This window comes from Lontra canadensis, unplaced genomic scaffold (genome assembly GCF_010015895.1).
Source record: "Lontra canadensis isolate GAN:19392208 unplaced genomic scaffold, GSC_riverotter_1.0 scaffold18, whole genome shotgun sequence".
Classification (NCBI taxonomy): Eukaryota; Metazoa; Chordata; class Mammalia; order Carnivora; family Mustelidae; genus Lontra; species Lontra canadensis.
In genome coordinates, this window is record NW_022631012.1 from 992,521 (window position 1) to 1,006,855 (window position 14,335).

At 36.3% G+C, this 14,335-nt stretch overlaps 1 protein-coding gene across 1 annotated transcript in view; it reads left to right on the plus strand.

Moving 5' to 3' along the window:
• The window catches only part of BARD1 (BRCA1 associated RING domain 1), a 78,062-nt gene that overhangs the window by 9,837 nt on the left and 53,890 nt on the right, over positions 1-14,335 (plus strand). The window contains exons 2-3 of the mRNA XM_032859865.1: positions 2,206-2,262; positions 6,866-7,014. Coding sequence (XP_032715756.1) covers positions 2,206-2,262; positions 6,866-7,014 — 206 coding nt within the window. The remainder of the gene's footprint in view (positions 1-2,205; positions 2,263-6,865; positions 7,015-14,335) is intronic.

Genomic DNA, 14,335 nt, shown 5'->3' on the forward strand with positions numbered 1-14,335 from the left:
GATCTAGGGAGAGATCGAGCAGCGCATTTTAAGAAGGAAGAGTGACTGCAGGAAATCTTTTCCTCTGAGCCTGAAGGGAGGATAGGATTATGGCTGAAGAGGTAGGAATGGGTTCAGGTGGTGAAACACACTGTTCGTCTCCAGTCACGTTAATGGAATTTCAGAGCATGGAGGTTGTTTCAAATAGCATTTATTCATTTGTTTACTCACCAAAAATAAAATGTGCTACTTTGGTAGAGAGACAAAGGTGAAGAAACTACCAACTAAATTCATAGAGATCCATTCATATATCTCTCTTTTTTTTTTTCCTTGAGAGCGAGCAAGGGGAGGGGGCAGAGGGAGGGAGTGGGGGAGAGAATCCCAAGTTGACTCTGCATTAGACCCAAGGCTGATCTCCATCTCACGACCTTGAGATCGTGACTTGAGCTGAGATCAAGGCCAGTGCTTAACTGCCTGAACCACCTAGGCACTCCTGCCTCTCTGTCTTTGTACAGTTGTTATTCATAGCCTGAGATTAGGAGAGGAATGAGCGGGGCCTATCTGGCACTATAGATTGGCATCTATGAGTGTCTAAGAGGTCAGTGGAAATAGGGTGGTGATGAAGGTGTGGCCTAGGGAATCCAAGGAGCTAGTGACCTGAATGGTGGTCTCTCTCAAGGTGGAGAGCCACCTGAAGGTGGAGGTTTGGTTGGAGTGATGGAATGAAGAGATACAGGGAATTATTATGATGGGGGAGGTGAAATACCACCACTTCTGAGATCCGTAGAGCAGAGCTTGTAATGAAGTAGAATTCAACACACTTGATTAGGAGATAAGAGATGAGGTTTGGTAGATGAGATCATGAACAAAAATTGCAAGAGGAGCATGATCGTTGGAGCAGAGATCATCTTAATTTGCCAGAATCACAAAAGTGGCTGGCACGTCACAAGTCATATTTTTAGCGCTGTGATCTGTGTAGTGTGATAGAAAAATCAGATATTGTGAGTTTTAAAAAAGTAATGGGTTTTATAATGTCAGTGAACACCATTTTTGGTATCTTGAGGATAATGTTGTAGGTGTGTACTCTGTTTTTAGCATTCATTCTGAAAGCTCAATTTCACTTTAATGTCCGTATCTATTAAAATGTGCAGCGCGATGCTTTTGATCTTTCAAGAAATGTGGAAAATTGTTTTTATTGATATGTGGTAATATGTACAGAGGTAATTGGATAATAATGGTGTAAATACCTTAAGGTCCTAAGGTTAGTGTAATAAACCAAGCACAAAAAATATACATCCTTTGAGAGCTTTGTTTTTCCTGTTTGCTCTCACTGCATTATGCCCTCTGAAAATAATGACTTGACGTGTTTATTAATAAGTACTGTTACTTTCGGAAGCTTATCAAAGGTAACAGGTATTTTGATGGATAATAATTGTATTTCTGTCTCTCTTCCCCCAATGCCATGAATCTCATTCAGTCTGCACGATGTCAGCCTCAAGATTCCTATTTGCGGTTGCTTAAAGTACGAAACAGTCAGCCAACTGTAAACTGAAAGAATGGCTGTATTTTTGATAAGGCATTGATGAAATGTAAATGGCCACTTAACAATAGCCAGAAACCGTTGTATTTATATGGGAAACCATGAATTCTTAGGGTCAGAGTGATCAGATGTCCTGATTTTCCTGGGTCAGCCCTGATTTATACCTGGGTGCCAGTGTCCTATTCAATTATCATGCCCTTTCACTCTCAGAAATGTTCTCATATGCATAATATATGGTCATTCTATTTTTAAGCCTTACTTTGAAATGTATGGTCTGTACTTTGAATCATTAAGTGAAGGTATATCTTGGTAGTTGAAAGAAGCAGCCAGTGGCTGGTTTTGCCTGTAGGAGGTATAGAGATACTGTCACAAAGTTGCTTCTGTGATTTCCAGTATGTGCATTATAAAAAATGTTACACTCTGTACTGAGTTTGGTAGTAGCTATTTGAGTCCAGCAGATGTGTGATGATACAGTATTTAATCGGGTACCAACAGCCTTTCAAATAAATACATCCTTCTGCTTTGAGGAAGAGAAATATGCTAGTGTTAGGCCTTGAATTTATGAAATGTTGGCTGTAAAATGTTTATCTAACAATGATCTAAGTCACTGGATTTATGAAATGTTGGGTATAAAATGTTTATCTAACAATGACCTAAGTCTTGATTGTTTTCCTTTCTTCAAACAGCACTCATATTCTGAGGGAGCCTGTGTGTTTAGGGGGGTGTGAGCACATCTTCTGTAGGTAAGTAATTATGGTTTGATACTTAGTATAACTATAGTTTTTACTAGGTCATCATCATGTAATCATATTAATAACATTACGTTATGTGTATGTAGCTCTCGTAAACTGCAGATCGCTCACTGTACATTTGCTCATTTTGATTCTTATAACTGTCTTCATTTACAAATAAGAGCATCAGAAGTCAAAGGGGATGGCTTGTCCAAAGTTGCCAAGCTTACTAAGTACTTGGCAAAGCTTGGGGAGGAAAACCTATTGTGTGTTTGAAGTATGTCTCTTTTTTCCTTCCAGTTACTTTTGAGTCTAGACTTTCCAACTTACGAAAATCTAATTCTTGTAGTTATTGGGTTGGTTTTCTAGGGCTGCTGTAACAAAGTATCAAAGACTGGGTGCTTTTGAATGACCGGTTTATTGTCTCACAGTTTGGGAGGCTAGAAGTCTGAGAGCAAGGTGACAGGCAGGGCTGTGAAGAAGACTTTGTTCTGTGATTGTCTTCTACCTCCTGGTGGAGAATCTTTGTCTTCTGTCAGTCTTTGGCATTCCTTGGCTTGTAGGTCTATCACTCTGATTTTCACCTTCATGTTCACACGGCTTCTCTCTTGTGTGTATGTTTGTCCCTGTGTCCAAACTTCCCCTTTCTGTAAGAATGCTAGTTATGTTAGATTAAGCCTCACCTTGATGATCTCATGTTAATTTGATCATCTAGAAAGATACTGTTTCCAAACAAGATCACATTCTTGGGTACTGGGCATTAAGACTTCAACATCTTTTTGGGGGACACAGTTCAAGCCATAACAGTTACTATGAAGTTATATCCATGTTCTAGTAGGAAAGCTCTGGTTTATAGATTAGAATACTCAATTTTCATTTCATTCTATTACTTATTTGGAGAAATAAATTCAAGGACCAAATATCTTAGTTTAATTGTGAGACAGGGTTAATATAGCCTCCTTTGAGTAGTTTTTTCATGATTTCAGTTACGACTGTGTGACTGTCTGGCATGAGCAACTGCGATGTGAAGTTTAAGCAATATGAAAATAATTTACTGTGTGACTGCCGCGGGCTGGGGATGTGTGGGAAGCAGTTACGCTTGGGATCGCAATTTTCTTTCTGGAAACGTGGATCTGATATATGGGACATATCCAGCTGGAGGGTGGGATAGGAAATAGTACCTGTTACCTACCTGATAACTCCATTTGGAGGATGACAAGGGATTTCAGACTTGACATGTGCAGAGCATGTCTGTTGGACACTGACCCCTTCTACTGTGCCTATCTCGGTGATCTTCGTGCCCATAAAGGGTACCACTGATTGCAGAGTTACTCCAGGCAAAAACCACAAGTAATACCCAATTGCTCTTTTCTTCCTTACCACCTTATTAAGTTCTGTCACTTCCATCTCAAAATGTGTCTTGAATCTTGAATTTTTCCTCACTTTTCTCCATATTTACTACTGTTAACACTTTGGTCCAAACCACTATCCTATTATCTCTCCTCAGAGTGTTGTCCTAAGTTCATAACTGGTCCCCTTCCCCATTTTCTGCATTCTTATCAGTGGTCTTTTAAAAATATAAATCACATCCATATCATTACCCTCCTTAAAATCCTCCAGTGGCTTCTATTACAGTTAGAATAAAATCCACACTCTTTGCTCTAAAGTTTGGAAGAACCTGTACAGGACCCAATTCCTACCTGCCTCTCTAACTACACTTCCTGCTAGCTCACCCTGTTCCAGCCATCTTCTCTTTTTAGTTCATTAAACATACTGAGTTTACAACTGCCCCAGGACTTTTGCACTTGCTATTTCTTCCATCTAGAATGTACTGCTAAATTTTTGTGAGGTTGACTTTTCATCAGTTATATTTTAGCTCGTATGTCACCTTCTCCAAAAGAGCTCCCATGAGCTCTTTTAATCATTTAATCCCCTTATTAAATGATGCCCCATTCCTGTCCTCACTTGCTAGTAAGCAGATTGATTTTGTTCTAGCTGATGGATTCACTGTATATAATATATCAGTGACAAATCTGCTGGAGCATAACAAACTCCATGAAATTGTAGGTAGAGTGTGTGTATGTGTGTGTGTGTTTGTTGAATGTGAGAGAGATCTGTGCCTTTATTGGGTTCTAAAAGGGTCTGTGACTTAAAATGTTCAGTGAAAGATTAATATAGGCATGAGAACATCTTAAGAGAATGTCGTCATCTCTATATGACCTGAACACAGGAAAGAATAGATTCAGTGCAATTTTGGTTCATTTTGATTATGTGATGCCAAGAATTAGGGAAACTGTAGTCTTTGCAGATTTGAAGCTGTGTAAAACTGTTGAGCAATGCTATAAATATCATGCAGTTTTAAAAGATGGTTTGATATATACCAATCTAGCTGAAGCATAGAGGTGGGGGTGTGCGGGTTGGAGGGGCACTGATCTTTAGGCATTGACAACGTTGTGGTAGTTTCAAGGTACTTTTCTGCCAATCCCTGATAAAAATAGTCTATGTATTCTTTTTAAGATAGAAATTATTTAAAACTTAAGGCAGAATAGGCAAACTTTTTGGCTTTGGATTGTTTTACACCCTTAAAAATTGAGGACCCCAGAGCAGTTTTATATTTGCTGTGTGAAACCGAAACATTTAAAAAATATATTCAGTTAAAAGTAGCAATAATAAACTCTTTACATAGTTACATAAGTAACACTTTTTTAAGGAAAAATAACCATAAACCAAAGAAAAACTAGTGAGAAGGGTGACACTTCTATTTATGCGAATCTCTTTACTGTTTTGCTGTATAGAAGACAATAGATTCTCATACCTGCTTATGTAATCAACCTGTTGTGATACATTCTTTTGATTGCAGCATGTGAGGAAAATCTTGTATTATATATGTGTGTAACTAGAAAGAAGAAGGATGTTTAAATAGTTTTTTCAGGTAATTGTGGATGTTCTTTGATACTACACCATTATTTGGCAAGTGCTTGTTTCTTTAGATTTGTTACTTTGTGGAATCTAAAAGGATAACGTGAGTTTTTGGTATCTGTTACATTAAATTTCACTTGTTTATCCTGTGCTTTGAATGGGTCTTTTACCCAGCAGGATTTTCTGATGTCATGCTTTGGTCATCTGGAAAATATTGACTTACTGAGTTATACAGATCTACTGAGAAATGACATCTGTCCCCAGAATTCTAGATTTATGTTTACAAAATAATTTGAGAACAGTTGAAAGATGAACATTATAGAATATATAAAATAGACTGATCTGGGTACCAGACTGGTAGTAGGTTAAGTGTCTTACCTAACTGAATCTCATTTTCTTCATCTGTAAATAAGGTAGTGATTCTTAACAAGTGGATTGTAACTGTTAAATCCTTTGTGGAATCAGTTTCCCTTTTTATATGTGGGGTTTCAAGTTAAGAGTTTGTAACTACAAGCAAAGAAACTCTAAGTTCCTTTATTTGCTATAGAAGATTGACATTTCATGATTTCAGGGTTGTAAGATTGAGCCCCGTGAGTGTGGAGTCTGCTTAAGATTCTCTTTCCCTCTCTGTCTGCCCATAGCAGCCCCTTGCACACACTCTCCAAAAAAAAAAAAAAAAAAAAGGAAAGAAATTTGACATTTATTGAGTGCAATCGCTCCTAGCTCTATTGTGGTTTACAGATTTGTTCTATAACATTTATTGATGTTACTTTGCATCAGAATTATGCCAGAATCTAAGATGCGGAGTAGAAATGCCACAGGCTTTTTCTGGAAGGGACTTATATTAGAAGAATCCTCTGTGCCTACAAATGAGTAGGTCCCATGGAAAGGAATGTGGTGTTTCTGGGAGATGTGGCTTTCATCACTGTTAGGCTCCCAGTCTTGCTGGAGTTCCTCTGGTGAGGCTAAGGAGTGGATTTTTAGGTTTTTTATTTCTGAATCCACAGATAAGCTTTGGAGGGGGGATTATGAACCCCACTCCCGATTCTTTTTTTTTTTTTTTTTAACAAGAGTTTATGTATATCTTCAGCTATGCAAGGGATTTGAGATTTAACTACTAGGCACATAACCTGTGGTAATTTAATTGAGTCTACAGGCTATAAAAGTGTCTGAAAGAACCAGGTATCTTTCTCAGAAATCACATTAAAGCCTTTAGACACTTGTCGGTAACAAAACAAAAAATACCTTTCCTGGTGTCTTTGCAGTAATGTTCCATGAAGCACAGTGTTAAGATTTAGGATACGAAAGGTTGAGATGCATGGCTGTTATGCATTTGGTAGTAAATGTGTTTATTTATGTCCCTTTCTGTACTCTTACCCTATAGAAGCTATAGATTTATAGATTTATTTGCATGAAAAATTATGCAGACTAACGTCTGGCTAATTAAAGCCTCTTAATATTAATTTTCCTAAGGAACTTTAGATTTAGGTTGTGTATTAGACTCTTTCAGAAACATTATTTTAAAAAATATTTTATGTTTGCCCATTGCTTGTTAAAACAACTTCTGCTTCATTTACCTCTGTTCAAAGTCTGTTTATGCTTATATTTTGGAATTGAGATTCTGCTGAATGCATTGAGATATATAGATGTACATGTTACATATATATATATTTTTTTCTTTTAACCTTTTTTAAAGTAATTGTGTAAGTGACTGCATTGGAACCGGATGTCCAGTGTGTTACACCCCAGCCTGGATACAAGATGTGAAGATAAATAGACAATTGGACAGCATGATCCAGCTTTGTAGTAAGCTTCGGAATTTGCTACATGACGATAAGCTTTCAGGTGAGAAATATCACTGACTCTCTTCCTTAAATAGCTGATGAATTCATATTGATCATATAAAATATGTAAACATCTATCAAGAATTCTGATGACATATTTCAGATTTTAAGATTTACAGTTACAGTTATTTTGAGAAGTGACAGATAACTTCGAGATAACTTAGAGAAACTGAGGTCTGGAGAGGTTAAATGATCTTGCCTAATGTCACTTGTGTAGTTAGTACCAGAAGCAGGAGACACAGAGCCCATTTCTTCTGAGTGTTAGTCCAGACACTTTCACCACCTGCATTGCCTGTTTTTATAGTTATACAACTCTAAGAATTACAGTTACAGTAATTTCTGGGTAACATATATGGAAAAGAAATTTCTTTAAATTCACTTAAATACACTTTTACATGATAGAATACAACTTTCCATGCATCCCTTTTCCAGACTGAATTAATTAGATGAGCACATTTTGAAAGAGCAAAAATCTAATATTGATTTTCTTTTCTATTTAAATGGGGGTTAAATTTTTTCAAATTGTTCTTAGACTCTGTATTAACTATGTATCTTCCCATTGTGCTTTCTGCTGAGAACTAATTATCTGGGGAAAGAAAGTAAAGCATTTTGAGTCTTCATAATTAAATGTTAGAATTACCCTTTTATTGACCAGAGCATGTCATTTTGCTTATGTCTATAGGATAACCTTTTCTTGACTGGCAGGATGCTGTGAATGATTGATATTGTTTATATAAAATGGCTGAATTTTCTGTTTTTAAATGTTTTGATCTTACATGTTTGACACGATGTGTTATTGTCAGCTACTAAAGGTGAAGTTGATCAGACAAAATAAACAAGACAAATACTTTGAGTCTTATTGACCAGATCTGACCAGATTGACCATATTTTTAAGAAGAATTTAAATTATATAGTCTACCTGTGAAAAGTTTTTTTCATCTGATCATCGTATTAGACTCTGTTCTTTCAGGATAAAATGTGCTATGGTGATAAAGTTTTATTTACTTCTCAGGTGTAATTATACACACACAGAGTTCAAAAAATACTTACCTTTTTGAAAATATAATACGTGTTGTAAATCCTTTTAAGAGCACAAAGAGGAATAGTTACATTATTCATCTGTATTTTCCTTTTTACTCAGAGGTAGGGGTGGTAGTGTTTATTTTCTAATTAAAGAAGTTCAGTATATGATCTGCGCCGCCCCCCCCCCCCCATACAAATACCATTGACTAAAGAGAGTTCATGCATCTTTGGCATGTTGGGGGTGGAGAGGTAGGATTGAACTTTTTTTTTTCTTTATTAAGATTTTTTATTTTTAAGTCACTTGCACACCTAGTATGGGGCTCAAACTTACAACTCCAGGATCAAGAGTAAGAATCACTTGCTCCACCAACTGAGCTACTTGATTGAAGTGTACAGCATAAAAAATGTTCACGTCTGTGTGAAAATGGCTTGCATCAGATTCTTAAAGACGTGTGGTATATTAGAAATGTTGGCCATGCGTTGACATTTGGGGTGCTACTCTGAGAGTTCTGTCAGTATGTTTTGATTTGATTCTTCTCCAGTTGCTGCGTAGTAATATATTAGCTTGCTTGGGCTGCAGTAACAAACTGGGTGGCTTAAAAAATGCAAGTTTATTGTCTCACAGTTGTGGAGTCTAGGGATTTTATACTGAGGTGTTGGTACAGTTGGTGCTTTCAAGGTCTGTGAGGGAAGGATGTCTGTGAGGGAAGGGCCTCTCTGCTTGGTTTGTCTTTGTGTCCCCGTGGTGTTCTGCTTGTATTTGTTTGTGCCAAATTTCCCCTTTTTATAAGGATATCAGTCATATTGATTTATTAAGTCCCACCCACTCTACTCATTTTTACTAATTATATCAGTAATGACTCTGTTTCCAAAAATAAAGTCACATTGTCAGGTACTAGGAGTAGGTCTTGGATATATGAATTTGTGAGGAACACAGTTTAACCTGTGACAAGTAATGTGACATTTTTTTTAAGTGACATTTTTAATGCTGATAAAAAGGAAATAGGGTAACTCTTGATGGGTAGTGAATTATGGCATAATGGGGTACCGATATGGTACTTTGGAGCACAGAGAAGAACATGCTAGGGAACTTTTTCAGAAATTTTATTGTGGTCAGTGATGTTTGAATTTTTAGTATGGTATTTATATTTTGTGGACTCGGACTATGAAATGCATCCACATTTCATCATTACTAAAGATATTTAGGAGAATCATTGAGTTTAGAACAAGATTTTGTGTGGGGCCTGAGGCCTTGTAGAATGCTGTCTTTCTCATCTAAAAATAGATGTGGTGGGACGCCTGAGTGGCTCAGTCAGTTAAGTGGCTGCCTTCGGCTCAGGTCATGATCCCATGATCCCATTCTTCCTCTACCTCTGCCTGCCGCCTCCCTGCTTGTGCTTGCTCTCTCTAAAAAAAATAAATAAATAAAATCTTAAAAAACAAAACAAAACAAAACAAAAAATAGATGTGGAGTTTGGGGAGGGAATTCAGTGATTAATTTTTCGAAAGCCATTTTGTGTTCATTTTCCTCATTATAGTTAGTAACAAATACTTTTGTCCTTACAGACTTTAGCAGTTCTGGCTTCAACATTATTATTATTATTTTTAAGATTTTATTTATTTATTAGAGAGAAAGAGAGCAGAGAGGGGACACAAGCAGAGGAAGGAGGAGAGGGAGAAGCAGGCTCCCCTCTGAGCTGGGAGCCTGATGTGGGACTGTATCCCAGGACCTGGGGTCATGACCTGAGCCCAAGGCAGACACTTAACAACTGAGCCATCCAGGCACCCCCAACATTACTTATTTTAAGATGAATTGACATTTCAGTTTGGATAACGTATAATCAGAATTTTAGGAGCAGGAAGGTCATCTTGAATCCCTTATTCTGTGGGTGAGGACATCGAGGACTTAGGTTATGCAGGGAGGTCACACTGTAAGTTTCTTGTTTATCATTTAGCTCAAAGTTTTTGTGAGAAGTGTAGGTGTTCATTATATTTGTGGAATTGGGACAAATTGGCAGTGCTAAGGATTAATTCCTATCCCGAAGACTAAACTTAATTAAAGCAGTTTTAAAACAAATTCTTAGCGTTCGGTTTCAACCATTCATTTTCTAATGGTAACATCCTCCTTTGCTCCTTTTATAGAAGCTGAGAGTTCTTATTCTAGAGAATAAGCATATTGAAATAAAAATCTCTGTCCAGATCTGCAAATTACATGGTGCAGAGCCTTGTCTGCTTACCAGTTGCGTTGTCATCAGCTTTTCCTCTGAGGGCCTCAAAGCAAACCAGTCTCAAAGGGCATTTGAGTTGGAGAGTGTTGCGCTGTCTTTATGGCGCATTCAGTATTTGCTGTAGTAATTCATGTTAGTTTATGTAGCAAGTACTTGTAAAACTACAGCGGTATAACGGGTACTACTAGGTGAATAGGTACAACCAGTTGGGGACAAATAATGGTTTCTCCTCTTTATAATGAGGAAATTGGAAATGGCTCTCATAAAATAAAGATATTAAATTAAGGTCTGGCTTAAAAATAATATGGTTCTGTTAAATGGGTGTTGAGGATGATGAATTAAGCAGGATGGTTGGATATCTCCCACATCTCTCTTTTTTTTAAACACTGTAGTTCACAATTTACCTTTCAAATGAACCTTGTTCCTTGCATTTACTATAAAATATATAATTACTATAATTAAGGTGGGTAATTAGGAAGAACTTATCAAATCATGGACATGGTATATGGTATACTGGAGATAAGGAAGCCTGATTTATAGTAATACTTTTTAAAATCAGCTTCTAAATACTCAAACAGATTTTCCTCACTTCAGTGTACTTTAAAGAGAAAAGATTGTCTGTCACAAATTTTTCTGACAACCATTTATGGATAATTTTACCTTATTCTTTATAACATAATCTGTTTTCTACTAATAGAGTTAAATTTAAAAGTTTATATTTTATATTGCATCCCATCATATTAAATCAGACCTTGCAGGTGCTGGTCAGGCTCTGTGAAGAATGTGTTGGTGGTGATGCAGTTAAAAAAAAAAAGAAAAAGCACCTTGATTATGCTTTCATTGCATCACAGTTTCCTTTTCTGTTTCCTGGTTTCCAGAGAGATGCTTGTCTTATTGGAGCGAATTGCATAGTGTTTCATATATGTTATGACTTTTTTATAATAGATGAAGATGAACATTTGAATAGTAGTGTTGCTGTTGTTTTTTTTTTTAAATGGAACTGAATACTTCTTAACTTACAAAATAATCATTCTTCAGTGAAGGCGTTAATGTTGCACAGATGGTAGCAAAGTACTTTCCTTTGATTTTTAATAAGGGACTAGTTTGTCAAAGAGATTTCTCAACTTCTGTTGTGAAACCTATAATAGAGAATAATTTGAAAGGCACACAATGTACATCATTATAATCCTTTGATGTAGATTAATGATAGCTAAATCACATTTTCTAATTGCCTCCTTCTTCTGTGGTTTATTATTAAATTTTAAGAAAAAACTTGGCTAAGCTGCTCCTTAGTAACATGTGTATCTCTGTTCCTTGATGTTTTGTAAGGTTTTCTGAGAAATATTTATATTCAGAGAATAGAATTTTTTAAAATGTCATCATTAAGAAATTTACTATGTAGAGGAGGGACCAGCATTTTTCTTCATGGAATGAATATGACAATTTATCGTGCTTCGAAGCATTCACTCGTAAAAATTGTTGTCGCTGTTAGTAATATGATTTACGTTCCAACAGGGCTGGTGGTTTTGCTTTTTATGGTCTTAACTTAAGATATGCTGTGTAAAATCCAGGATTTACAATCACATTTGCTGTTGTGGTCCTTGCTTAGTTAGGACAAGAAGCATAATTTCAAAAGCAAGTCATTTCTGATATAATCTCAAATCTAGAGGAAAGGTCAACATGAAATCTTCCCGAGTGTATGCATTGTTACTAGATGATTAGTCAATTATTGTGTACATATAAATTACATGAACATATGCTCTTCTCATTCACTTCTAAGGGTCAGGTACACCCGACTATGAAATTGTTTTTTTAAATTTTAGATTTAGATTTTTTTTTAGTCAGTTGAGTGTGTTGCTGCTACTTAGCAGCCTTAATTTTCCTTTAAGTGCCTTATTCTACATTTAGTAAATTTTGTAAGTATTAAGGACCTCAGCATTTGACTTGTGTTTAATTGAAAATGTCATCATCTATCTTTAAAATAAATTTTAGAACATCAAATTTAAGTTTTTACAGACTACCGGAGGATTAACCTTTCAGTCTTTCTAATACTGAGTCTTAAAAAAGCAATCCTGGTAACATTTCATGTTGACCTTTCTTCTAGATTCGAGATTATATATCACAAATGACTTGTTTTTTGAAATATGTGGGTCACCACCCAGAAAAGACCTTGTTAGAAATTAGACGTAAAGTCTCTGTGTGAATGGATACCTCATTCTGATTGTTTTTATTTTCAAGATTCTGACCTGATAACACTTTGTGGATCAGCTGATTTTCAGCTAGGACATAAGAAGGGTGTCCCAGAGTCTGACCTTACTCGGATACACGCTCCTGCTTCCAGCTGGGTTTGTTGGCTCCCTGTCGAGCTACTTGTAATGCTTTCATCTGTCCCAGGAGGAAGAGATGGCTTCTTTGGAGTAGAATGGAGTTCGACTGAATTTCTTTGCTAGGAAGAGTAGAAGGTCTATGAAATTTCTACAGAGTTAAATACGAATTACTTGTTTTTTTATAATCCACTGTTTAAAAATTTTTTCTTGCCTGTTCTAATTACTATCTTTACTTGGCAAATCTACTTATAAAGATTGGGGTTTTATACTCAAGAAATATGAGGTGGAAGAGGAATAGAAGAATCAATTTTGAACTTTAGAGATTTGAGAGATTGTAGTTTACTAATCCTCAGTGTATTAATTTTAAACTGATAAAATAAGTTTTTTTGTGTGAATAAAAGACAGAAAAGGAATTAAAAAATAATATTTCATAATGTCCTTTTCCCTTGCTGAGATTTTAAGACATGAGGATGTTGAGAAAAAATGTGTTCCCAGAAACAAATAAGAAAAATGAAACTAAAATTATGTTTTATCTCTTAAATATTAAAACTTTTCAGGAATAAGCATACTTGACAATTTTATATAACACCTTTGTAGCATCAGACACATTTATTTCCTACACAGCAGATGTTACCAGTTCTTAGGAGTAAGATGCCATTCGATTTCTTCTTAAAGTAACTTAGTTTTAGAACTAAGTTCATTAAAACTTTGCCTTAGATTCTGTAATGTAAGAGAAGGCTTATAAAGGGTTTTCTTCATCTTGAATGAAGATTGACTTCTCATGAGAAAAACATAATCAGATAGCTTTCTTTTTCTTTTAAGTAGGACGAATAAAACATATTCCAAGTACTCTAGTTGGTCAAAGGAGATTAAGTCTGTGTTAATTTGGAGAATGAGTTATCAGGCAGTAGGAAATTATTTGTCAGGCATTGTTAATCCTGAAAGGTGGTGGTTTTCCAGTTTCACCTGCTGTTCCTGTGCTTGCTCTTTGACTGAAAGAGCCTCTTGGTAATCCAGTTCGTGTGGAGGAGAGGAGTGCTGGATTGGGCGACCGACCTCCCTCTCCTTTCTTTTTAACTTTAATTTCTCATCTTTACATGAGAGAATTGAATGTGTGATTCTCAAGTTTTCTTCTTAAAAATCTAACCTTTCATATAAATACTTGTGAGGGTTTAAGAGCAGATATCAAATAATTTATTCATCAGTATTTTTTGAGCACCATTGATGGCGCTCAGCACTCTGCGGGGCTGACCTGGGTTGGTTTTACCTGTCAGTGTGCAGTGGGAGGAAAGAATGTTTAGGGAATGTTTTTTAAAGAGAAATGAATGGGCTTAAAGGCAAAAATAAAATAAGACAACTTGAAAGGGGGATCCTTGACAGAATCAGAAAGTAGATCACTATACAACTCACTCACCGACTGTTTCGGAAGCATTGTTAATGGACAAGATTGGTAGGTCTAAACAAATACAATCCATATAGAGATTATAATATATATAGTCTGAAGAAAAACTCACTTTGCCTGTATGTTTCCTCTGTTTCATTCTGATGTCATATGTGTAGGTTTTCTACACATTTAGCCATTCTGTGACACTGACTGGGTCTTCTACAATTTCTTTCACTCAATTCTGACACTGCCTGCCTGCAGATAATGTCAGAGCCCCAGGTTAAGAGCTCAGTCCCACAAGATTTCCCCCACCCCCCTACTTCAGATGCTGACTCTGTATTGGAGGTTCCCATGACATCC